The 26,062-nt window shown below is 40.9% G+C and overlaps 1 protein-coding gene across 4 annotated transcripts in view; it reads right to left on the minus strand.

The window, feature by feature from the left end:
* Positions 1-26,062, minus strand: part of MYO5A (myosin VA) — a 216,193-nt gene that overhangs the window by 95,686 nt on the left and 94,445 nt on the right. For all 4 annotated transcript variants that reach the window (XM_008268986.4, XM_008268991.4, XM_051822368.2 and 1 more), the window contains exons 7-14: positions 23,743-23,824; positions 23,017-23,124; positions 20,547-20,653; positions 14,765-15,030; positions 13,972-14,053; positions 10,145-10,285; positions 6,601-6,726; positions 3,508-3,591 (exon numbers count right to left, since the gene is read on the minus strand). In XM_008268986.4, the coding sequence (XP_008267208.3) occupies positions 3,508-3,591; positions 6,601-6,726; positions 10,145-10,285; positions 13,972-14,053; positions 14,765-15,030; positions 20,547-20,653; positions 23,017-23,124; positions 23,743-23,824 (996 nt within the window). The remainder of the gene's footprint in view (positions 1-3,507; positions 3,592-6,600; positions 6,727-10,144; positions 10,286-13,971; positions 14,054-14,764; positions 15,031-20,546; positions 20,654-23,016; positions 23,125-23,742; positions 23,825-26,062) is intronic.

Raw genomic sequence — 26,062 nt, forward strand, 5'->3', positions numbered from 1 at the left:
TTCTTTTTATTAAGTTTTTTTTCTTAAAAATATATTTATTTATTTATTTATTTATTTATTTGAAGGCAGAGCCACAGAGAAGCAGAGGCAGAAAAAGAGAGAGAGAGAGAGGTCTTCCATTCACTGATTCACACTCCGAATAGCTGCAATGGCCAGAACTGTGCTGATCTGAAGCCAGGAGCCAGGAGCCTCTTCTGGGTTTTCCACACGGTGCAGAGGCCCAAGGACTTGGGCCATCTTCCATTGCTTTCCCAGGTCATAGCAGAGAGCTGGATCAGAAGTGGAGCAGCTGGGACTCCAACCGGCACCCATGTGGGATGCTGGCATTGCAGGCAGCGGCTTTATCTGCTCTGCCACAGCACCGGCCCCTCCACTTGACTTTGTTGATAGCACTTACTACTGTATGATATGACATCTAAATATGTGATTAAGAGGTTATTGCTCAACTCCCCACAAGCACAGGGACCTCTGTCTATCTCATTTGTTTTGTTCACCATACTAAATCTCTAGTTTTCTTAAATCATTTTCTGAAAAACATATCCATTTCCCTGCTGACTGAGAGGGCAATCTTATTTAAAGATAGATAGGTAAACAAGAAAGATAAGTAAACAGATATGTCTGGATATCCATCTTGTTTTTTGGATTGGTCTCTCTAAAGACAAGGCTGTGAACTGCTTAAGACTGAGCTTTTTTTTTTTTTTTTTTTTTTTTACAGGCAGAGTGGACAGTGAGAGAGAGAGAGACAGAGAGAAAGGTCTTCCTTTTGCCATTGGTTCACCCTCCAATGGCCGCCGTGGCTGGCGCACCGCGCTGATCAGATGGCAGGAGCCAGGTGCTTATCCTGGTCTCCCATGGGGTGCAGGGCTCAAGCACTTGGGCCATCCTCCACTGCACTCCCTGGCCACAGCAGAGAGCTGGCCTGGAAGAGGGGCAACCGGGACAGAATCCAGTGCCCTGACCGGGACTAGAACCTGGTGTGCCAGCGCCGCAAGGCGGAGGATTAACCTAGTGAGCCGCGGCGCCAGTCCTACCTGCAAGCTTTGATAGGTAAATAATACACACTTCCCACTCTGGCTCAGCAATGGACACAGACTGATGCAGGATTCCTGAGAACACAAAGCTGCCTTCTGATGATCAAGGGCCCAGTAGCCAGTCAGGTTAGAATAAAGACACAACTGATGATGGATGCCTGGAGAAGGGGAGCTTGCTAATGTTCTGTTTAAATTAGTGGGCAAAGGAGTAACATACACCAGTTTTTCATGGTTTCTATCACTATCTGCAAGTCAAAACGATAGAGAACTTCAACTGAACAATACTTAGAGACTGGCACTATCAGAGTTTTCTTTTACACATCAATCCTATAAGCCATAAAATGTTCACCTGACAGGTTAAGGGAAAAAACTGACTTTTTCTATACATCTGGACTCATTTTCTGAGGGCTGAAACTTGGATTCCGTTTTTATGCAATCAAAATATCAAATAACTATCAAATATCTATCAAATAATCAAATGCTATTATATATAATAATGATATTATCAAATAATAATATCTATCAAAATAACTGAAAATAAAAATTTTCAATTCTAAAAACAAAAGTCATATATGAAAATGTCATATAGAAGTATTCTTTCACAATAAGCCAGAAAAACAAAGAGAATTAGTCAGGAATAAAGAAGAATTCATAAGCAAACATTTACTTTAAAAAAAAAAAGATTTATTTATTTGGGGCTGGCGCTGCGGTACAGCAGGTTAAAGTCCCAGCCTGCAGTGCCGGCATCCCATATGGGTGCCAGTTCAAGTCCCGGCTGCTCCACTTCCGATCCAGCTCTCTGCTACGGCCTGGGAAAGCAGAAGATAGCCCAAGTCCTTGGGCCCCTGCAACCATGTGCCAGACCTGGAAGAAGCTCCTGGCTCCTGGCTTTGGATTGGTGCAGCTCCAGCTGTTGCGGTCATTTGGGGAGTGAACCAGTGGAATGGAAGACCTCTCTTTCTTTCTCTCTCTGGCTCTACATCTCTCTGTAACACTGTCTTTCAAATAAATAAAATAAATCTTTAAAATAAATTAATTAAAAATGATTTATTTATTTGAAAGGCAGAGTGAGAGAAAGAGAGAGACAGTGAGTACACATGCTATCTCCCATCCTCTGGTTCACTCCTCAAATGGCCTCAATAGCTAGGGGTAAGCCAGGCCGAAGTCAGGAGCCAAGAACTCCATCGGAGTATACCTTGTGGATGGCAGCAACTCAAGTACTTGAGCCATCACCTGCTGTTTTCCAGGCACATTAACCAAGAGTTTGATTGGAAGTGGAGTAGCCAGGACTTGAACCAGCACTCCAATATGGGAAGTGGGCATCCTAAGTGGCAGCTTAACCTGCTGTGCCTTGATATTAGCCCCTAATTTTTACTTTTCTACTGGATATTTGAACTTTCATTTTGCTGAATCAAGTAGCTGGCTCCCTGGCTTGCTCCCTGCAGAATGAACATAAGTTGTACACCCCTCCCCATCCTTTCTGATTGAAGGTCAAAGGGTCAAGGTGGGATCCACTTAATAATCTACGGAGTACAGTCATCACAGTTCTTTGCCATCTGGAATAGTCTTTTTGCACTAGGAAGCAGTGTTATAATACCGCCTAAGAAAACAATTTCCAAGTGGTCTGGGCCACACCTGGAACTGCACTTGGAGACAACCTAGAACCGAATCCCTGCCTGGATGCAGTGCAGAAGTCCCTGATTCTAGCATAGCCCTTGAACGTGACATGGCAGATAGACTATTTTCTCTCACAGTCTCTCCAAAGGCTCAAGAATCTAGAACCACCACGGGGGCAACACTTTCACGCAAGACTGAAAGATAATACTGCAGAGTGGTAAATGACATAGACACTGAGCAAGACAGCCTAGGTTTTCATTTGACTTGAAACTCATGAGGCATGAGGTTGCAGTGCCTCAGGTGCCTCCTGCACACCCCGAGAGAAATGGTAATACCTTCTTATAAGAAGTAGATTAGTTACCATTTGTAAGTCATTTAGAACAGGACCTGACATACAGTACGTGTAATGTATTTGATAATTTTTTTTTTTTTTGATAGGCAGAGTGGACAGTGAGAGAGAGAGACAGAGAGAGAAAGGTCTTCCTTTGCCGTTGGTTCACCCTCCAATGGCCGCCGCTGCAGCCGGCGCACCGCGCTGATCCGATGGCAGGAGCCAGGAGCCAGGTGCTTTTCCTGGTCTCCCATGGGGTGCAGGGCCCAAGCACCTGGGCCATCCTCCACTGCACTCCCTGGCCATAGCAGAGAGCTGGCCTGGAAGAGGGGCAACCGGGACAGAATCCGGCGCCCCGACCGGGACTAGAACCCGGTATGCCGGCGCCGCAATGTATTTGATAATTTTAAAACTAAAAGTAAAATTATGTTTTTGTTAGATAAGACATTATTATTGTTAAAATGCTAAGCTTAGGTAACTGACATTTTATTAAATATATTCCAATTAAAGTAGTCCATCCATGGTTACCTTGCTTGATTTAAGAACTTTAATTTGTTCTTCAAAAACAGTGTCTTTGTTCTTCTCAAGAAAGCCTTCACACTGGTATTCCACCTGAAAACACAAACAGAACTCTCCTTAATAAAATTTTTCGAAAGATTATATCACTGTCAACAACAAAAATATTCACTGGGCTCAGGCTCCATGACCACCTCTCAGCAAAGTGGTATGTTTAGTCTTTTCAGAGAAACTGGGTAAGTATGTTAATACTAAAGGATGATACTCCCAGTATTGTTTCCCTTGGAAACAATGGTGGTGCTGATTGAGTGTGGACTAAAAGATCCTCCCAATTCATGGGTAAGCAGAGTCAGAAGACACTAACCCTATTCTCCCACAGTGGCCAGAGAGAGCTCCTCCAATGCTGACCCAATGCACTGTATCTCTAAACCAATTCACTTTCCAAAAGGAGTGTTCCCTCTTAAGAGTGAAGGGATTAATTAAAGAGTTCAACCAATAGTATTAAGTAGAACAAAAAAATACTGAAAAGAATAAAGTAGTAAACTGTTCCTCGACAGTCAAGACAAGGGCTGATCAAGCTACTGTTTCTCATAGTGTCCATTTCACTTCGACAGGTTTCCTTTTAGATGCTTGGTTACTTTTCACCGATCAGGGAGAACATATGATATTTGTCACTTTAGCACTGGCTTAATTCACTCAGCATGATGTTTTCCAGATTCCTCCATTTTGTTGCAAATGACCAGATTTCATTTTTTTTACTGCTGTATAGTATTCTAATTTCTCTATCCAGTCTACTGTTGATGGGCATTTAGGTTGATTCCATGTCTTAGCTATTGTGAATTGAGCTGCAATAAACATTGAAGTGTAGACAGCTCTTTTATTTGCCAATTTAATTTCCTTTGGGTAAATTCCAAGGAGTGGGATGGGTTGTGTGGTAGGGTTACATTCAGGTTTCTGAGGAATCTCCAGACTGACTTCCATAGTGGCTTTACCAGTTTGCATTTCCACCAACAGTGGATTAATGTCCCTTTTTCCCCACATCCTCACCTGCATCTGTTGTTGGTAGATTTCTGTATGTGAGCTATTCTAACCAGGGTGAGGTGAAACCTCATTGTGGTTTTGATTTGCATTTCCCTGACTGCTAGTATTCTTAGGTGTTTAAATTTAACTGAAAAGTGATCTCTGTTAAATATAAGAGAGGGAAGAGATGTAAGTTCAGCACATGCTCAGTTGGACTTGCCCCTAATGGTAGAGTTAGAAACATGCCAGAGGATTCCAATTCAATCCCATCAAGATGGCATGAACCAATGCAATCTCACTAGTCCAAGTGATCAGTTTCAGTTCATAATTGGTCATAATGATAGGATTAAGAGTCAAAGGGATCACATAAACAAGACTAGTGTCTGCTAATACCAACTGATAGAATTAAAAAGGAGAGAATGATCCAACATGGGAAGTGGGATACACAGCAGACTCAGAATGGCAGTTGTCCTAAACAGCACTCTGGCCTCAGAATCAACCCTTAAGGCATTTGGATCCGGCTAAAAAGCCCATGAGAGTATTTCAGGCATGGAAAGCCAAGACACTCTGGCAAAACAAAAACAAAAACAAAAAACCTAAATGAAAGATCTCTATGAGTGAGTTCCCAGTGGAAAGAACAGGTCATCAAAGAAGGAGGTACCTTTCTCTGAAGGGAGGAGAGAACTTCCCCTTTGACTATGACCTTGTCTAAATAAGATCGGAGTTGGCGAACTCAAGAGGCTTCTTAGCCTTGGCGACTCATGACAAGAGCCTCGGGTGATTGTTAAATCAACAGGAGTCACTGTGCACTTACTCCCCATGTAGGATCTCAGTCCTTAATGTGTTGTACTATGTGAATTAATGGTATAACTAGTACTCAAACAGTACTTTATACTTTGTGTTTCTGTGTGGGTGCAAACTGTTGAGATCTTTACTTAGTATATACTAAATTGATCTTCTGTATATAAAGATAGGTGAAAATGAATCTTGATGTGAATGGAATATGAGAGGGAGCAGGAGATGTGTTGGTTGCGGTTGGGAGGGAGGTTATGGGGGGAAAAAGCTGCTATAAACCAAAAGTTGTACTTTGGAAATTTATATTTATTAAATAAAAGTTAAAAAAATTTTCAAAAAAAAAAAAAGAGTGAAGGGATTAAAGTAGAAAATATTACAAACAGCAAATGGCTGTCTGAAACAGACAGAGGTAGAAGGCAGAGAAATATCGCAGGATTTGGTGAAACCATACTATGTGAGAATGGATTGTTCCTCTTCCCAAACCACAGCACCAGCAGTTAGCTGCTACTCAGGGAGCTCCACAGCCTGTAGCACAAAATACTTAGGAGGTCCTGCAGTTATTCTGAAGTTTCTGGTAATGATGAAGGTAGACTCAGAAAGTCCTCGATCCCCAAAGTTGACCCTGGGAAGCTTATTCCAAAACTTATCCCACAACCTGCTCGCAAGATAAATTCATTTCATGGTTCTGATTTTCTGAGTAGAATACAGAATTTGTGAATTACCAATTCAGCATGCCTTGTGGGAGGGACCCAGAGAATCAACCCCAAGGATGACACAAGTCCACATCTATTCTGAATCTCTTGATTCAGAATATGCTGTGCGTTAGAACTTAGAATTTTTAGGTGTTTAGAGTTGCAGTATGCACACACACCATTTTTTAATACCTCCAGCAGAGTTTAAGGCAGCTACATGTAACCAACACATTAATATTTCTAGACTGAAGTAAATAACCAACCTAACTTGTATAAATAAAGACTATATATAGCACCACAGTTAGCTGAGATCAAAGATCAGGTTTAGCCACTAAATAACTTATAAAAAGACTTTGGGTTTTTAATGTCCTAGATTTCAAATTTATAGACAGAAGATCATAAACCCATATTTAATTCATATATAATTCAAGTTAGGTTAAAGGAAGAGAAAACCAACAAGCAGACACTGAAGACTGCTTTCCTTATAGGGTCGACAGAATGTAGGCATCAGCAAAGGATAAAATAATACCTCTTGATTACTGATTTTCCTCCTCAGTAACTTAAGTATTCAAAAAGAAAAAAGATAAAGCTTCCTTACTTTGTCAGCAAAATGCTGGATGATGAAAGCTTTATTGGATAGACGAGGTTTTTCAAAGAGTGCACATTTGCTCAAATGTGTGTTGTACAATTTCTGGGCCCAAGTGTCATCTGAACCTTTAGGCATCTACATTCAGGAAACAAGGAAAGAAAATAAGGTGAATACTGAGAAACTTCTCAAGTGTCAGCTGCCAACAGATTAATTTTTAGCTTTACTTAACAACTTCTATATTTAGTTTAGAAATTTATTCCTCCCACATTTCTCTTGTAGAGGTCTAAAACTAATTACTAATGAAGACCACAACTAAGACTTTCCCAATGGGCAACTCAGCCCAATCTCTGCACAGCTCAATCTAACTATACCAGAAACCATCAAAGAAATATTTGATCTTCTTTTAAAATAACAGAAGCCCACAAGTTAAAGATGAAATATTACAACTGTCATGTACAGCTTTAATATTTTTAATATTTTGTTCAGTGATTCACATTGTGAAATATTTCTGTAATTCAGAAAGGTATAAAATGGAGAGTAGTCTCCTCTTACCATTTCCTCCCACTTCATTATCTCCTTCTGTCTTTTAAGGTATGTACAAGAAGGGGACCATTCTATATACTCTGTGTATTTCCTCCTCCTCCTCCTTCTTCTTAATAATAATAATAGCACTTTCATATTTATGGCTGCTAAGTTCCTGTTTTTTGTTATTATGATAGCTGCCAAATTTTTCTTCTTATTCATGCATATCTTGGATGTTCTTAGAAATCTATTCATAGGTTAAATTCCTAGCAGTTCCATTCCTGTGTATGTATTCACAATTCTGCAAATTCCTCTAAAATATGTTGTACAAAATCATGGCTTTCATCAAGAATATATGTACAACATTAATTTAGTATGGTTTGAGTATCCCTAAGATGGAAATCTGAAATGTTTTAAAATCTGAAGCACTTCTAGTTCCAAGCATTTTAAATAAGGAATACTTCACCTGGGCTATCAAATGAAAGGATGCAAGTTTAAGCTTACATATTTGATAGGTAAGAAGTGGTAGACAATTTTTGTTTTGTTTTACTTTCAATTGAACCTGTGCAGTACAGGTTCTTATTTTTTTATTTTTTTTTAAGATTTTATTTATTTATTTGAGAGATAGAGTTATAAACAGTGAGAGGGAGAGAGAGAGATAAAGGTCTTCTGTCCATTGGTTTACTCCCCAGGTGGCCACAATGGCCAGAGCTGCACTGATCTGAAGCCAGGAGCCAGGAACTTCTTCCAGATCTGGCATGTGGTCCTTGGGCCATATTCTACTGCTTTCCCAGGCCACAGCAGAGAGCTGGATTGGAAGAGGAGCAGCTGGGACTAGAATTGGTACCCATATGGGGTGCCGCAGACAGAGGATTAACCTATTACACCATGGCGCTGGTCCCCCCCCCCTTTTTTAAAGATTTATTTATTTTTTTTTAATTTTTTTAAAAAATTTTTTAACAGGCAGAGTGGACAGTGAGAGAGAGAGACAGAGAGAAAGGTCTTCCTTTGCCGTTGGTTCACCCTCCAATGGCCGCCACGGCCGGCGTGCAGCGGCCGGCGCACCGCGCTGATCCGATGGCAGGAGCCAGGAGCCAGGTGCTTTTCCTGGTCTCCCATGCGGGTGCAAGGCCCAAGCACCTGGGCCATCCTCCACTGCACTCCCTGGCCACAGCGGAGAGCTGGCCTGGAAGAGGGGCAACCGGGACAGAATCCGGCGCCCCGACCGGGACTAGAACCCGGTGTGCCGGCGCCGCAAGGCGGAGGATTAGCCTAGTGAGCCGCGGCGCCGGCCCAGATTTATTTATTTATTTAGAAAGAGACAGACAGAGAAAGAGAGATCTTCTATCTGCTGATTCACTCTCTAAGTGGGCTTGGGTTGGGCCAGGCCGAAGTCCCGAGCCAGGAACTTCTTCTAGGTCTCCCACATGGGCACAGGTACCCAAACACTTGTGCAATCTTATGTTGTTTCCCAAGCACATTAGCAGGGAGCTGGATAGGAAGTGGAGCAGCCAGCTCTCAAACCAGTGCTCATATGGAATGCTGGGTCTCAAGCCAGTGTCCATATGAGATGTTAGCATCACAGGTAGAGGCTTTACCCATTAAAACACAGTGCCAGCTCCCATCAGCTCAGGTTCTTTATGCTGTAAGAAGTCTGGATATTTAGGAGTATCAACCTGTGGTAAGCTGGAACTCACTGCATAGAAGGCCGATGAAATTATATGGTCTGGCCCTGCCAAGGCAACAGCAGGTGGGACTTGAAATTCAACAAATCTATAGCAGGCTGATTTTTAAAAAAATTTTTTTATTTGACAGATGGAATTACAAACAGTGAGAGAGAGAGAGAGACAGAGAGAAAGGTCTTCCTTCCATTGGTTCACTCCCTAAATGGCCACAACGGCCGGAGCTGTGCCAATCCGAAGCCAGGAGCCAGGTGCTTCCTCCTGGCCTCCCACGTGGGTGCAGGGGCCCATGGACTTGGGCCATCCTCCACTGCCCCTGTGGGCCACAGCAGAGAGCTGGACTGGAAGAGGAGCAGCTGGGACTAGAACCCGGCGCCCATATGGGATGCTGGCACCACAGGTGGAGGATTAACCTGGTGAACCACGGTGCCGGCCCAGCAGGCTGATTTTTAATTGGATAATTTTGTATGGCCTGTGAATGATGTTATGAATATTCAAACGGCCCTTGGCAGAAAAAAATTTCCAATGTGTTGCACCTTCAAATATTAAAGCTAAAATTCCATCTCTATCATTTATGTCAGTAATAAAGAACAATTAGTCAATTTTTCAATTATGTCTATTTGGAACTATTACTCAAAATATTTTTTGCACAGTTTCCTACATTTAAAAATTTATTTAATTATTTGAGAGGTAGAGTTGCAGAGAGAGAGAGAGAGAGAGAGAGAGAGAGAGAATCTTCTACCCACTGCTTCTTCTACCCACTGGTTCACTCTCCAGATGGCTGCAATTGCCAGCACTGGGTCAGGCCAAAGCCAGGAGTCAGGTGTTTCTTCCAGCTCTTCCACAGGGTTCAGGGGCCCAAGCACTGGGGCTTCTAGCTTCCACTGCTTTTCCCAAGCCATCAGCAGGGAGCTGGATTGGGAGTGGAGCAGCAGGGACTACAAATTGGTGCCTATATGGGATGCCAGGATTGCAAGCAGCAGCTATACCTGCTATGCCACAACACTGGCCCCCTATTTCCTGCATTTCTTTAAAAACATTCTATTATTGAACAAAAAGTACTAAATATAAGCAAGTTGATAACAAACGTGGGGATAGTAATTCTATCTAATGTCATTTTTTCATGTAATTTAGAATCAGCCAAGAAGGGATATTTTTCTAGGCTAACTAGTAATTAGAACACTTGGGACTTGGCAAACTTTCAGAATGAAGGTCAGAGTGACCACCTACTTATTATTACCACAATGGCATCTCATGTCATACAAATAAATCTTTGCCTGAACCCATTTATCTTTTGACCTTGATATATCTATTTTGATAGAGTAAGTACTGTAGAAAATTATACTTACCTTACATTCCTCATCTAGCAAATCTAGAATGCCCAGTTTAGATTCTATAAGATTAATACAGGGTTGATTATCATAAAAATCTATCAGTGTCCATGGAATTTGTTCCTTCATATATTCTTCTTGTTCCAATTTGAAGACATGCTGAAATGAAAAAGAAAAAAAGCAGCCATTACTAGACTACTTTCAGAAAGAATGTAGTCAGGAAACAGCATTTATGTAAAATACTAAGAGGATTCAACATAATTTGAGACAGTCCATGGCTTCCAGCAACAACAGCCTCAGAGGTGATGGATGATTTACACACAGAGAAAGTAAATAAAAACCACACAGAGCGAAATCTCAGCTGCACAAGGTTCCTGGTGAACAAGTAAATCGGGATATGTAAATTATTTCAATAGATGTAAATGTAACATTTTGTGATCCCTTGATTATGTATATTTCCAATACTTCACTGTGTACTTTGGCTTCTTAACTTTGCACAGGCTGCTAACAAAGGGACAGGAAAGCCTTACTAAGGTGGCACTGAAAAACTAGGCAGAGTGGATGCCCTCTAGTCCACTGAACTGTGCAGGACAATGCTTTCAGTAGGACAACATAATTCTAACAGACTGTGGTGCAGAAGTTCACCAGTCCCAGATAATGCTTGGTCTTTTGTGTCTGTCTTGATTATTCTCCACAGTCAGAATCTGTGGCTCACTTTTCCGCATTCTACATTCAATTCTGCAAGCAGCTGCAACCACTGCCAACCATTGCTAGTTACGCTAAAGGCTTCAGCCACTGTCCCTGCTGTTTCTCATCTCCATCCACTCTTCTAAGCAAAAATACATATTGGCTGTCTGCTATGTACACAAAGTCCATAGCTGACTCCACTGCCCTTGGAGGGTCTGGAGACTAGTGAGAGCATCAAACAGAGATCAAATAACCACAAGGAATATAATTACAAGCTGTAACAAAATTTTAAAGGAAAATAACAGGAGCTAGAGTTCTAATCTAGTTTGGATACAGGTGGTCAGGGTAGGTTTCCCTGAGCAAGGACTGTGTGATCTGAGCTATGAAGATGAATAAGGGGGCTAAGCTGATAAGATGGGAGGGGCAATCAACCATGGCCCCTGATTCAGGCTGCAGTCCCAACCCACACAGCTGGCAGCACAACTTCCAGTCCTTGTGGATGTTAACAGCTACAGCTCATGCTTAGGGGTTTCTACCTTGTTAGTAAAATGGCACAGTCTATGTGGTACCATCCATGCCTCACTCGCCATCTTAGGCCCTGGCCCCCATCTCCGGTTCTAGGCCCCATGGCCGAACCACCAGTGTCAGCTCCACCCATCCTAATGGGATTCGCTATGCCTCTTTCCCTGCCAGTCTCCACCTGCCCCGCACTCCCCCCTACACAAAGGTTTAACAGAACCTGTTCCTGAACACATGCTCTCTCTCTATTATGCTCTCCTCCTCTCTCTCACCTTCTCACCCTTTCCCCCTGGCCCATCAAGCTTCCCACACCCTACAATAAACCTTTCCTCTAACTCCAGTGTTTGGTGTGTTTTGTGGTGTGGCACACCGGGTTCTAGTTCCGGTCGGGGCGCTGGATTCTGTCCCGGTTGCCCCTCTTCCAGGCCAGCTCTCTGCTGTGGCCAGGGAGTGCAGTGGAGGATGGCCCAAGTACTAAGTGGATCTCTTCCGAATGAGTTTAATAAAATGAAGCAATGCAGAACTGTTCCAGACCAAACTGTCTGACACCTCTATGTTGGTAGAACAATCAGATCTGAAGCCTTGGGCTCCTCCAATGCCAGGGAATCCTGGCTCCCCACACACTGCTCCATCACATACCTTTCTTCACTTGTCTCTTCTGGTTTTCTAACACAGCTTTCTATTTTGGGGGGGAAGACTGGCCTTTTGTGCTATGACAGAAAACATGTATATTCTAGAATCCCTAGCTCCATGAAACGGAGGTACCAAAGAGATTTCTGATACATACTCTCTTAATGCACCTGGGACACCCCCACTTGATTCTGTACTTTCTATCATGCCATCCTTGCTCATCTGCAGTACTTACAGTCTCACCAGCTATAATAAACTTCAGTCAAAAAATGGTCATTCGTATGAATGTTTATGTCATGCTGATTAAAAAGCAAATTTCTTCTGTTCTTTTAATTAGAAGGCAAACAGACTATGGAAGACAGTTTAGAGAGTCCTCAGAAACCTGAATATATCCCTACCACACATAACCCAGCCATCCTACTTCTTGGAATTTACCCAAGGGAAATTAAATTGGCAAATAAAAGAGCTATCTACACCTCAATGTTTATTGCAGCTCAATTCACAATAGCTAAGACATGGAATCAACCTAAATGCCCATCAAAAGAAGGCTGGATAAAGAAATTATGGGATATATTTATCAGTTTATTTCTGATTTATCAATTTGAAACATTATCTAATGATTTCATGATAAGGTAGATGAGGCTAAATTCATATGCACTGCCTCTCCTCTGCTCTTTTGCTAACCTTCCAATATTTCTACTTTCAGATCCTCTCTTGATTTTTACTAATTTTAAAACAACACAATAGCTTTAAACCTCCTTTTTTGCTTATCCACTAATGACATACTTTTTTACCTTTCTTGCTATAAGATGAGGACATTAAGGAGGTCTTTGCTGCCCTCCAGTTCCCTTCTCTTTGATCTTCTAATGCCCATGGTGACTTCTTTTTACTATTCTTTCTTTGATACTAATAACCACCCCTAATCTTACACCTGAAACCGTGCCTGGCAAGTGATGAGCACTATACAGGCCTCAACTCACTTGATCCATAAAACCATGGACAGCAGGTGTTCTCTCCTTTTTACAGATGAAGCAAAGCCTATAGAGAGCAACTGATGTGCCCCAGGTCTAATAATCTACAAAGAGTGGGATTCCAACCCAGGCAGTTCATCTCTGGGGTCTGTGCCTGCCATCATTACAAACTGTTGTTGCCCTGCCCTGTATTATTTTTCCTTATTTTTATTTATTAGAGGCAGAGAGAGAGAGAGAGAGAGAGAGATATCCCACCAGCTAGTTCACTTCCCAAATATACACAATAGCCAGGGACTACAGCTGGAACCAAAACTCAGTCCAGGTATCCTGTGTGGGTAGCAGAAACCCAATTACCTAAGCCTCCGGAGTCTGCATTAGCAGGAAGTGGAGAAGGGCATGGAACCCAGGTACTCAGACAGGGGTTGCAGGTATTTTAACCAGTGTCTTAACTGCTAAGTCAATGGCTGCCCCTGTTGTCCTTTATTTTAAGCACCTCCAAATCTCTCAATGCTATGATGATTTTCTAGAGATGCTGACGTTATTGGTTCACAAGAGCCACTCTCAAAATATTCCCATTTCCATAGTCTCAGTGAATGGTTCAGACTGTTGAAAAGAAAGTACATAAAGTTCTGATTTTGAGGTATCATTTTACAAATACAGCAAGTAAGAGTTAAGACAGTCCGCATACAGTGAGCTTCAGAATAACAAGCTAAAGGATATTCCTGGGCTCAAACCTTCATATTCCCTTAGCTGCTACCTAACACACTTCCTGCTTTGCTCACACAACTTATCAGCCCCAAATTATCATTATTCTTGGACAGCAATCCAGGATTGATCTTGAATTCTGCCTAGATAATAAAATATTTTTCTAATGTTGCATTATTTACTAATTAACAGTTTTTAAGCATTTTAGTTGTTTTAAATGCTACATAATAACTATAATCAGGACTTCATTTCAGGAACCAGGATTTTAAATAGGACTAAGAATTAAAGAGAATAATTTACAGCAGCATATTATTCAAGGAAGAAAATTCTTACCATATTGAATTGTTGTTGTAGCTTTTCATTTGCATAATTTATGCAAAACTGTTCAAAACTATTTATCTCAAATGTTTCAAATCTGTAATACCAAAAATCAGGGAAGAAAATGAATAGATTTTTTTAAATATCCAAAATGTACATTTTAGGAAGAAACAAATGGGAAATTTACCAACAATGAGATTTTTTTCCACATCAGTGAACACAGAGGTCTATAAGTGAGTAACATGGAATATGTACCCAGTAGCTGAGCACCAGCCAAGGGGAAGAGAGATTCTTTTAAAGGTCTTGGCATGTAGGGATGTTCAACACTAGGATTTTTTGAGAGCTAGTTCATCTCTAAGTGGTGAACAACGAATCATGAAGTCATTGCTCTTGGCAATTTATGCACAGGCTGTGTTACACACATAAAAGGAAGTAAGAATAGGGATTTCACAGGTTCTTTTGAAAAAGAAGCAGACAATGAAAAATTAGGTTCCAGAGAAGCACGGTATACAGGAAGGGTTTTAGACAAAGAGACTTAGAAAAGGCAAACTAGCAAATGGAAACAGATTTTTAGAAATTCAGTGATAATTTACTACATGAGTCAAAAAATCAATTAACTCCACCCACTAGCTTAGTAAATTAGCTCAGGATTTGAGCTATTGTTGTTGCTAAGTTTCAAGTAATATGTAATTATATCACCATCATCAATGTACTCTTGAATTGTCACAGTCGGGGTTTTCCTTCTTATTACTAGATAATCTGTAGGAAGAAATGCACTCTGGCATAACAGTAAGCCAAATACACTTACCCGTAAATGTCTAGCACGCCAATAAAAGAGTGCTGTTTGACAGCAGAATGGAGAGCCTGATTGACATGATCCACAATCCAGTTAAAGAGCTTGGCATAGATGTGCTTGGCCAGAGCATCACGGGCATTTGTGGCCTGAAGCTTGGAGATGGGTTTGATGTATGTCTCTGTGGCAGTGGCCAGCTTCCGATGGCAGAGCCAGTGACACATCTCTTCATAGTCCACGCCCATGAGGTCACAGAAGATGCTGAGAGGCTCATGCTTGGGCTGCCAAAACAGAATGGTTTATTTCCTATGATAAGATCAAATCAATAAGAATTTCCTGAAAAATATTATCGAAGAAGTTACAAATAGGAGCTGGTGTGGTGACACAGTGGGTTAAATAGTCACCTGCAATGCTGACATCCCATATGAGTGCCAGTTCAAGATTCATCTGCTCCACTTTCTCTTTTTTTAAAGGATCACAATTTTTTTATCTTTAAAGATTTATTTATTTATTTGAAATTCAGAGTTACATACAGAGAGAAGAGGCGGGCGGGGGGGGGGGGGGAGGTGTCTTCCATTTGCTGGTTTACTCCCCTGCTGGCTGCAATGGCTGGAGCTGTGCCAATCTGAAGTCAGGAGCCAGGAACTTCCTCCAGGTCTTTCAATAGAGGTGCAGGGGCCCAAGGCCCAGAGAGCTGGATCAGAAGTAGAGCAGCCAGAATCTGAACCGGCGCCCATAAGGGATGCTGGCACTGCAGGTGGTGGCTTTACCTGCTATGCCACAGTGCCAGCCCCTCTCCACTTTCAATCCAACTCCCTGCTAATACAATGGGTAAATCAGCTGATGATGGCCAAAATACTTTGGCCTCTATCACCCATGTGAGAGAACTGGAAGAAGCTCCTGGTTCCTGGCTTGGGCCTGGCACAGTCCCAGCTGTTGTGGCCACGTTGGGGAGTGAACCAGTGGATGTGTGTCTCTCCTTCTCTATAAACTTGTCTTTCAAATAAATACATACTGAAAAATAAGACAGGCTACAAATAAAAGTTAGAAATTTCTTTGTTGTAACAAACAGTAAGATCATCCAAAGCTGATCAATAATAATCATGAGAATTATCCATCAAACCAGCAAACAGATGGCATTTTGCAATGTATTCTATAGCTCATTTAAAAAATTCCTGTTTCCTTTGATTCTTCATAGAGAAATTTACCTCTCTTAGGACACATTCATTCTATCAGAAAATCAGTCAGCTAGTTACAAATATTCACTGAGTGCCTATTTTGTGCCAGGAAACAACACATGTGGTTGCTGCCCTCCCAGAGTTTACAATCACCATGGGAGGTGAATACTAACTAAATGATTGCTCCCAAAATGTAAAATATCACAAAGAAGGATACTCTGTTAAGTTCATGTGAAGGGAATGTGCTTTACGTAGGGAGGCAGAAGACAGTGCCTTAAGAAATGGAATTGAGATCTGAAGGAATGGAAGGTGTTAACTGTGTAAAAAAGAGAAGAAAGGGTTTTCCAGATCATGGCAAGTCCTGGTGAACAACCTTCTGTGATGAGAAGGAAACCATCAACAGGAGGAACTGAGGCTGAGTGAGGAAGAAAATGTGTCAGATGAAGGCCTTGACACAGACAGAGGCTATACCACCACTGGTCTTTCTCCAGAGCCATGCCACAAGAGGCCACTGAAGGATTTGAAACAAATAACATCTGAGTGAAATAAGCCAGTCCCAGAGGGACAAATATCATATGTTCTCCCTGATAGGTGACAACTAACCAACCATCAAAAAGGAAACCTGATGAAGTGAAATGGACACTATGAGAAACAATGACTTGATCAGCCCTTATCATCACTGTTAATGTACAATTTAATACTATATCCCTTGCAGTATTTTTGTTTGTTCTACTTAATACCATTGGTTGAGCTATGTAATTAACATACAATTATTCTTAGGTGTTTAAAGTTAACTGAAAAGTGATCTCTGTTAAATATAAGAGTGGGAATAAGAGAGGGAGGGGATGTACAATTTGGGACATGCTCAAGCTGACTTGCCCCAAGGGTGGAGTTAGAAATGTGCCGGGGATTCCAATATAATCTCATCAAGGTTGCATGTACCAATGCCACCTCACTAGTCCAAGTGATCAATTTCAGGTCACAATAGACCATAATGATAGGTCTAAGAGTCAAAGGGATCACATACACAAGACTAGTGTCTGCTAATACCAACTGATAGAATAAAAAAGGGAGAGAGTGATCCAACATGGGAAGCGGGATACACAGCAGACTCATAGAATGGTAGTTGTCCTAAACAGCACTCTGGCCTCAGAATCAGCCCTTAAGGCATTCAGATCTGACTGAAAAGCCCATGAGAGTATTTTAGACATGGAAAGCCAAGACACTCAGGAAAAAAAAAAAAAAAAAAAAACTAAATGAAAGATCTGTATGAGTGAGATCCCAGTGGAAAGAACGGGTCATCAAAGAAGGAGGTACCTTTCTCTGAAGGGAGGAGAGAACTTCCACTTTGACTATGGCCTTGTCGAAATAAGATCAAAGTCAGCAAGCTCAGGAGGCTTCCATGGCCTTGGCAACTCATGACTAGAGCCTGGGGAGATTGCTGACGCCTTAAATAAGAGTGTCAATTTGTTAAGTCAACAACAGGAGTCACTGCGCACTTACTACCCATGTAGGATCTCTGTCCTTAATGTGTAGTTCAATATGAATTAATGATATGACTAGTGCTCAAACAGTATTTGGCACTTTGTGTTCTGTGTGGGGGAAAACTGATGAAATCTTTACTTAATATATACTAAATTGGTCTTCTGTATATAAAGATAATCGAAACTGAATCTTGATGTGAACGGGATGGGAGAGGGAGTGGGAGATGGGATGGTTGCAGGTGGGAGGGAAGTTATGGGGAGGAAAAAGCCATTGTAATCCATAAACTGTACTTTGGAAATTTATATCTATTAAATAAAAGTTAAAAAAAAAAGAAACAAATAACATGTTACTTCTTTGTGTCACTTCTTGGACCTGAATCTCTTGAATGACTTACATATCCCTGCATGCCCTAAGATAACTTCTGTGGGCCTTGCCTGAGTATGTGTTCAACATCAATTTTTTAAATTAATCCCATATGGACGCCGGTTTGAGACCTGGCTGCTCCACTTCCAATCCAGCTCTCTGCTATGGTCTGGGAAAGCAGTAGAAGATGGCCCACGTGCTTGGGTCCCTGCACCCACATGGGAGACCCAGAAGAAGCTTCTGGCTCCTGGCTTTGGGTCAGCGCAGCTCTGGCCATTGTGGCCAATTGGGGAGTGAACCATCAGATGGAAGACCTCTCTCTCTCTCTCTCTCTCTCTCTCTGTGTGTGTGTGTCTCCTCCTCTCTCTCTGTAACTCTGACTTTCAAATAAATAAATAAATCTTTAAAATAAATTTTTATATCAAAGTAAATTAATCTTTTAATTCCTTCTACCTCTGAACTTTTTGAAGTACCCTTATATATATACACACACGTACACACACACTAGTCTATTAGTATTTAGCCATAAAAAGAATGAAGTACTTATTTATGCTATACCATCGATGGATTTTGAAAGAAGCCAGTCACAAAAGACCACATAATATTTGACTGAATTTTTATGGCATGTCTAGAACAGGTGAATGTATGGAGGCAGGAAATAGAATCATTTTTGGTTAGGGCTGGGGCATAGAGATCAATAGGTGAGGGTACAGGATTTCTTTATGAAGTAATAAAAACATTTTAAGTTGAACTATGGATATGCTTACATATGTGAATATATTAAAACATTTAATTATATACTAAAAACAATTTAAATCTAAATTTCAACAAAGCTGTTGAAAAGAAAATGCTAATAATATTCCACACAAGAATTCAGGGTTGGGGCAGACATTTGGCACAGTTGTGAAGTCACCACTGTGTCTCATATTGGCAGGACTCCCAGGTCTGCTTTCAATGCACACCCTGGGAAGCAGCAGTAAAGGCTCAAGTACTGGGGTCCCTGTTATCCACGTGGGAGACCTGAACAAAGTTCTGGGCCCCTGGCTTCAGCCTGGATCAGCCCTATCTGCTGCATGCATTTTGGGAGTGAACCAGTAGATGGGAGAGCTCTCTAGGTGTCTGTCTCTGTCTTTCCCAAAAAATGAAAATAAATAAACCAAAGATGTTTTTACAAAAGAATTCAGGTTTAAACCAGAATCATCATTCTGCCTTTTAAAAGAGTGCCACAAGGAAAACAGGCTAGGGTTGGAATGTGGGAATCATGAATCTAAAATGAGGATCTATGTCTGAGGAAGATGACGAATGGTCCATAAGGGAAATCAAGATGCTCAAGGTTTCTGCGAAGCAAACTCCCAACTCACCTAGTGCTTGGGCCTTTGACTGATAAGTCATTTATGGCATAGTTTCTCCTCAAATCATAAAGTCATTTTTATTATAAATGATATTACATTAGATTTCACACATGTAAGGTAGTAAAAAACTACTATATCCAGAAAGGTAGGGAATAGACAGATCTTTTTCTTGTAAGAGTAAGGAATCTGTTTTTGTACGAGGAGTTATAGAGACAGATGATAAAAAGAAAAGTAAGAGTGAGCTGAATAAAAACCATCTAAATTAGGTCTTTTTAATAACACTAACACAGGAATGGGCATTGGTCTAGCAGTTAAGATGTGGCTTGGGATGTCTGTATCCCATATTAGTGTTCCTGAACAAATAATACCAAAATGAATAGTATAGCTCCATTTATTCAGACCTCAAAATTCTAGGGAATAAAGATAAGAAAGGGAAAGTCCTATAGTACAATGGGATTGGAACTACCATATTGGAAAGCAGAAGGAGAGGAAGGGGTATCTAAGAAGAGATGTTACCAAATGTGTGTGGCAGAAGTGAATATGAGCTAGCCAGAAAAAAAGTAGTCTATCCTAGCAGAATCTACACAAAGGCAGGAGGAGAGGTAGCTTGGCATGTCAATGACTTGAGTGTGAAAAATAGGAATCAGAGACCTTTCCACGTGAGGACAAGTACAGGAAGGTGTTTGGTTGATTGCTGACGACAGTAGGGAGTCCCAAAGGATTTAAGCAGGGGTACCACCCCTTATAGCTTTAACTGCCACGAGTCTGATCTTGTGGGGCTATTTATGTCGTAACTACTAATTTTGTCTATTTGTGTGGAGGTGTGGGTGCCTTTCTTGATGCTAACACATTAGGCAGTTTAGTACCATGGTTTATAGAGTGTGACAGACCTGGACTTAAGGCCTGGCTCTGCTATGCACCTGCCATCTCATATGGGAAATCAATCTATCTATCTATCTATCAATCATTTGTCTTGTAAGTCTCATAACACACAAATTCATAATTTTAATAGATGACAAATACATCTACCACACTAATTCAGTTTCTTAGTCCTCCCAACTATCTAGTTTCTCTTTCCAAGAGTCCCTGTTAAGTTTTATCAATAACTTTTAAAGCATAATTCATTTTCTTAGCTGAAGACACAAAGTTATCAATTCTTAGCACCTGTACCATGGGCCAATGAGCCTTTCTTTCTAAACTCAATAACCTGATTTTTATATAGATAATTTCCCAGCTCCCACAGCCCCAACATACACAATCAATGTGCACCAGATGTTAGACTCCATTTTCTTTGTTGTCAGTTTAAGATCTTACTTTGAAAAATATCTCTTTGGTAATTATCTCTCTGATAATATTAATAATGTTAAAATATATAGCTTCTATAAAAATTTGAAAAAAGTAAGCTTTTTCTGAACGTACAGGTATTGTGCAGCTGTCTGAATCTCGAGAGGCAAATCCAACATTGCCTAAGTGAAGGATACCAGCAAGTATTCGGAAAATTCCCATTTGATAAGACTCACTAATGCCTGTAACAACAGAGTAAATGAACAGGTGATTAATTTCAGAATATCAACTAAACAATTATAGCAGAGAATTTTAAGTCTATTGTCAAATCTTGAATTATTGCAAGATGTTGGACATGTTTTAATGTGCCATGGCTAAAAACATTTTCATCTTTGTTGACAATAACACATTAAGAACTTTAGTATCACAGACAGACCTGGGCTTGAGGCCTGCTCTGCTATATACCAGCCATCTCACCTGGACAAGTAACTTCACCCTTCTATGCTTCCACTTCCTCATTTGAGATATGGGAATACCAGTTACCACTCTAAATGGTGATTGTGAAAATTACATGAGATAATGCACATACTACACTTAATACAGTATGTGACACATGGTAAGTGCCAGAGATCTGATCATCATCATTGCCAAACACTGAGCTTCAGTATTTATAACACTATCATATCTCTATTTATCTCTACTCCAATTGCAAATTGTAGTCCAATAAGGCTATTTAAAGTCAGATTATTTAATTACTTTTTCTAACAACAGACCAAGTGTTAAGTCAAAGAGATGCTATGATTAGAAGTGTTCAGGTTGGTGTTATACTCCAGGCATCCACACAGAGCCTTAGGACAGCACCTGAGGAATAAAGTGAGCTAAGAAAGCTGGAGAGTGTTGGCATTCATTCAGTTTGGCTTCATTTTTCAATAATGTTCCAGAGTAGCAGAAGAATTATTTCTAATTATAATACACAGGGTAATTAGGAGTTGACCTTATAATGAATTTTTTAAAAAATGAATGTTTTCCTAATCTCTGATAATATGGTTTTTGCAAATTCTTAATTAATCTGTTTACAAAGAGACTTAGGCCTAGAAGGAGTGTTTTTCAAACTTGAAAATGCATAGGAATCACCAGTAGATCTTGTTAAAATGAAGATTCTGATTCCATAGGGCTGAAATTCTGCATTTCCAATAAGTGCCACAGTACTTGTGGACCACAATTGTGGTTACCAATTCTTTCAAATTAAGTTAACTCATCTGAGAGTACTGCTCAAATACAATGTATGTATTTAGACTTATTTATACTCTGAGATTTTTTTTTTAAATAATAATTAACCACTCTCTAGAAGTTGTAAAGAGTTCCAAAGATTAATATATTCACATGTAGACCCAACATTTTTTAAATCCCAGAAACAGGACAGTGACTTCTGAGCTGTTTCAAAAATGCTGGCCTGGGGGCCGGCGCTGTGGTAGTGGGCTAAACCTCCGCCTGCAGCACCAGCATCCCATATGGGTGCCAGTTCTAGTCCCGGCTGCTTCTCTTCCAATCCAGCTCTCTGCTATGGCCTGGAAAAGTAGTGGAAGATGGTGCCTGGGCCCCTGAACCTGCATGGGAGACCCAGAAGAAGCTCCTGGCTTCAGATCAGTCCAGTTCTGGCTTTTGCGGCCATTCTCTCTGAGACCTTTCTCTATGTCTCTCCCTCAGTCTGTAACTCTCTCTCTCAAATAAATAAATAAATAAAAATTAAAAAAAAAAATGTTGGCCTAGGGGCTGGGGCATAGCAGATAAAGCTGCCATCTGCAGATGCCGGTTTGAGACCTGGCTACTCCACTTTTGATCCAGCTCTCTGCCATGGCCTGGGAAAGCAGCAGAAGATGGATGGCCCAAGTCCTTGGGCCCCTGCACCCACGTGGGAGACCCAGAAAAAGCTCCTGGCTCCTGGCTTCAGATCAGCACAGCTCTGGCCATTGCAGCCATCTGGGGAGTGAACCAGTGGATGGAAGACCTCCCTCTGTCTCTACCTCTCTCTGGAACTCTGTCTTTCAAATATATAAATAAATAAATAAATAAAACTTTAAAAACAGAAGTACATAAAATAGAATGTTTGGCCACCATGTCATCTTAGCCACATTTCCTAGCCGCAGAAGACCCCAAAACTAAGAACAACAACAAACTTCCTCCTGCCATTTATGAGCTTGTACAAGAACACATTTCATTTAGCTTTAGATTCCAGATTTCTGTAAACATTTAAGGAAAGAATTACAGCTAACTCTACCTCTTCAGATGCCTATAATTTGTTTTTAAAACAGCTTTATTCAGGGGTAATTGGGTACAATAAAATTAACCCATTTTAAGTATGTAATTCAATAATTTTTAGTAAATTTGCCAAGTTATGCAACCATCACTGTGATCTAATTTTAGAACAATTCAATGGCCCTGAAAAGAATTGCTATGCCCATTTACTATCTAAACATGTTGTATAAGAAAGGTTAAACCCCCGGCAATACCCCACATTTAACACAAACCAACTAGCATTCCAAAGAAAGGGTGCCTGAGTCAAAAAAGCACTGCTTGTAAGAGCTGAAGAATAACATTTCATTACCCAGCAACGTGCAGGCCTGCCTTGTGTGTGCCATCTCCTTTGCATCATCCACTCCTTCTATCACAGGGCTGCCTCCTTGATTGGTATAATGAAAGTTATTTGCATTTCCTACAATAAAGGAAAATAAAAGTTTTACAGCCTAAGAAAAACCACTGACTTCTATCATGTCCACTCTTAGAACCAGTAATAGCGCAGGTAAATGTACAGGGTCTAGAGTTTGGCTGTCTAAGCTTTCAATTATATTTTACTATAAAATGCAAACTTAAATAATGAAGTGAAATGCTTACAGTTTACTTATTTTAACTGTTGCAATGAATAGGTCCTTTCTAAAGGATCAATTCTAATCTACATGTTAGGACAATTTCCTCAGACATTGTACTCCCTCATTAGAAACCCTATTGGTCTCTATGAAATAAACTCCATTATGATTATTTTTTTCTTTTAATCAAGGCAAAGTTCAGTACACACGAGAGTAGAGACTAGCATAATGCAACTCTATGTACCACCACGCATCCTTGAGTATCACCTCAAGGCCAAATGTGTTCCATTTATACAGTCATTCACTCCTTCCCTACCTCATGGCTATTTTGTAGCCAGCTGCGAGATTTGTATCATTTCATCCAAAAGTGTTTCAGTATGAGATAAACTTCTTTTGCACAGCGTTTAGGAACTCAGAAATTAAAAGAAAACAACACTAGCACAATAAATCTAACCCCAAATTCATACCTAATCGCAGCATTTTAAATTCAGGTATATTTGCTGAGGCACAAAGTTGATAGAAGATATGATAGTTTCTCTCCTCTTCTGCCTTTGAAATAAGAAGAGTTTTCAATTATAGCATTTTAATTTAAAACTCAGAAAATTCTATCATAAAATAAAATTTTAATATTTAAGTATCTAACTTGGTGAAATAAATTGTCCTTTCCCAAAGTTCTTAATGATTATTTATGATAATTAAACTTCATGACTGTAGTCTGTGTGCATATGTGTAAATATGTATGTATTGGTTACATTCACTGAAAAATATTAGTAATATTTTTTATAAAATTATTTATTTGCAATACAGAGTTACAGAGAGAAGCAGAAAACAGAGAGAGAGAACTCTTCCATCCACTGGTTCACTCCCCAAATAGCCACAAATATGAGAGCTGGACCAATCTGAAGCCAGAAGCTAGGAGCTTCTTCTGGGCCTCCCACAAAGGTGCAGGGGACCAAGGACTTTGGCCATCTTCCACTGCCCTCCCAGGACATTAGCAGGAAGCTGGATTGGAAGAGGAGCAGCTGGGACACTACCTGACACCTATATGGGATGCCAGCACAGCAGGCGGAGGCTTAGCCTATTATGCCTCAGCACAGGTCCTGGGGTCATTCTTTTTTATTTATTTATTTATTTATTTATTTATTTATTTATTTTTTGACAGGCAGAGTGGACAGTGAGAGAGAGAGACAGAGAGAAAGGTCTTCCTTTGCCGTTGGTTCACCCTCCAATGGCCGCCGTGGCTGGCGCGCTGCGGCCGGCACACCGCGCTGATCCGATAGCAGGAGCCAGGAGCCAGGTGCTTTTCCTGGTCTCCCATGCGGGTGCAGGGCCCAAGCACCTGGGCCATCCTCCACTGCACTCCCTGGCCACAGCAGAGGGCTGACCTGGAAGAGGGGCAACCGGGACAGAATCCGGCGCCCCGACCGGGACTAGAACCCGGTGTGCTGGCGCCGCTAGGCGGAGGATTAGCCTAGTGAACCGCGGCGCCGGCCCCTGGGGTCATTCTTACACATGAAGGACAATATCAAGTTTGTTTTTTCTGACTGGGTGATTCATTTTGACATACCAAACGTCAATAATAGTCTATAGCCCTGGGGACTAAGGAACAGCTAGAATTGCTTCAGTATCTCTGGACAAGACAATAAAGATTAGGTTTTACCATATTGTATTAAGCATTAATAGCCTTTGGCTGACAAACTAAGGACAGTTTTTCCTATCTGCTTCATTCATTCATTCATTCATTCATTCATTTAATTGAAACTCAAGAGTTGCAGAGAGAGAGAGAGAGAAAATCTTGCATTTGCTGCTTTACAACCCAGATGGCTTCAATGGCCAAAGCTGGATTAGGCCAAATGCAGGAGCCAGGAGCTTCTTCCTGGTCTTGCACGTGGGTGCAGGGGCCCAAGTACTTGGGCCATCTTCTGCTGCTTTTCCAGGTACATAAGCAGGAAGCTGGAGCAGAAGTGGAGCAGCTGGGACTCATGTGGGATGCTGGCATCACAGGTGTCAGTTTTACCCACTACACAATGCCAACCCCTCTACTCATCTTTACTCTAAGCAATCAAATCTCTACTATTCGGATTCAATCTTCTCTTATATCTAACCACATCTCATTCTTTTTTTCTGGCTACTAAGCTATATACTTTAGAGAAAAACCTATAGAAGTATAACACTGCTCTATGTGTACCTAGATACTAAAACAAGGGTGGAAGTGACTATTGCCTCATTATATAAATCCAGTATTATATTTGAGGTGGGGAAAACACCAAAGTTAATGCCAAGGTAGTGGCAGTCTGCACAAACCCACAACACTTAGTATGTTCAAGACACTTTCAAAACCATAAACAAAGACTTGGGCAATGGATATTGTGAACCCCACTTAATGGCACTGCTAGGGGTATTTGAACCACAGTGCAGTGGGCATCTGGTTAAGAGGCTACTGAAACCCCAGATCTTACAGCATGAGGCATGCTGTGTGTCACCAGGAGCCCCACACTGGGAGTTTTCCAATGATAAATAATAAATCCCTTTGTATACTTGTTAATGTGTAAAGATATCCCAACTAGTGCAGTAAGTGTATGGTATTTTTATGAAAAAGAACTAAGAGTATTTGTGAGACCATGGCTGCACAGATGCATCAGCTGAGTGTAGTTTTTGATAGTAATTTGCGACCAGATTGTGAAGACTTTTTTAACCCTCACTACTTCACCTAAACAATACCATATTCTTTTTTTTTTTTTTTTTTTTTTTTGACAGGCAGAGTGGACAGTAAGAGAGAGAGACAGA

The sequence above is a fragment of the Oryctolagus cuniculus genome, chromosome 12, assembly GCF_964237555.1.
Source record: "Oryctolagus cuniculus chromosome 12, mOryCun1.1, whole genome shotgun sequence".
In the NCBI taxonomy this organism is placed as follows: domain Eukaryota; kingdom Metazoa; phylum Chordata; class Mammalia; order Lagomorpha; family Leporidae; genus Oryctolagus; species Oryctolagus cuniculus.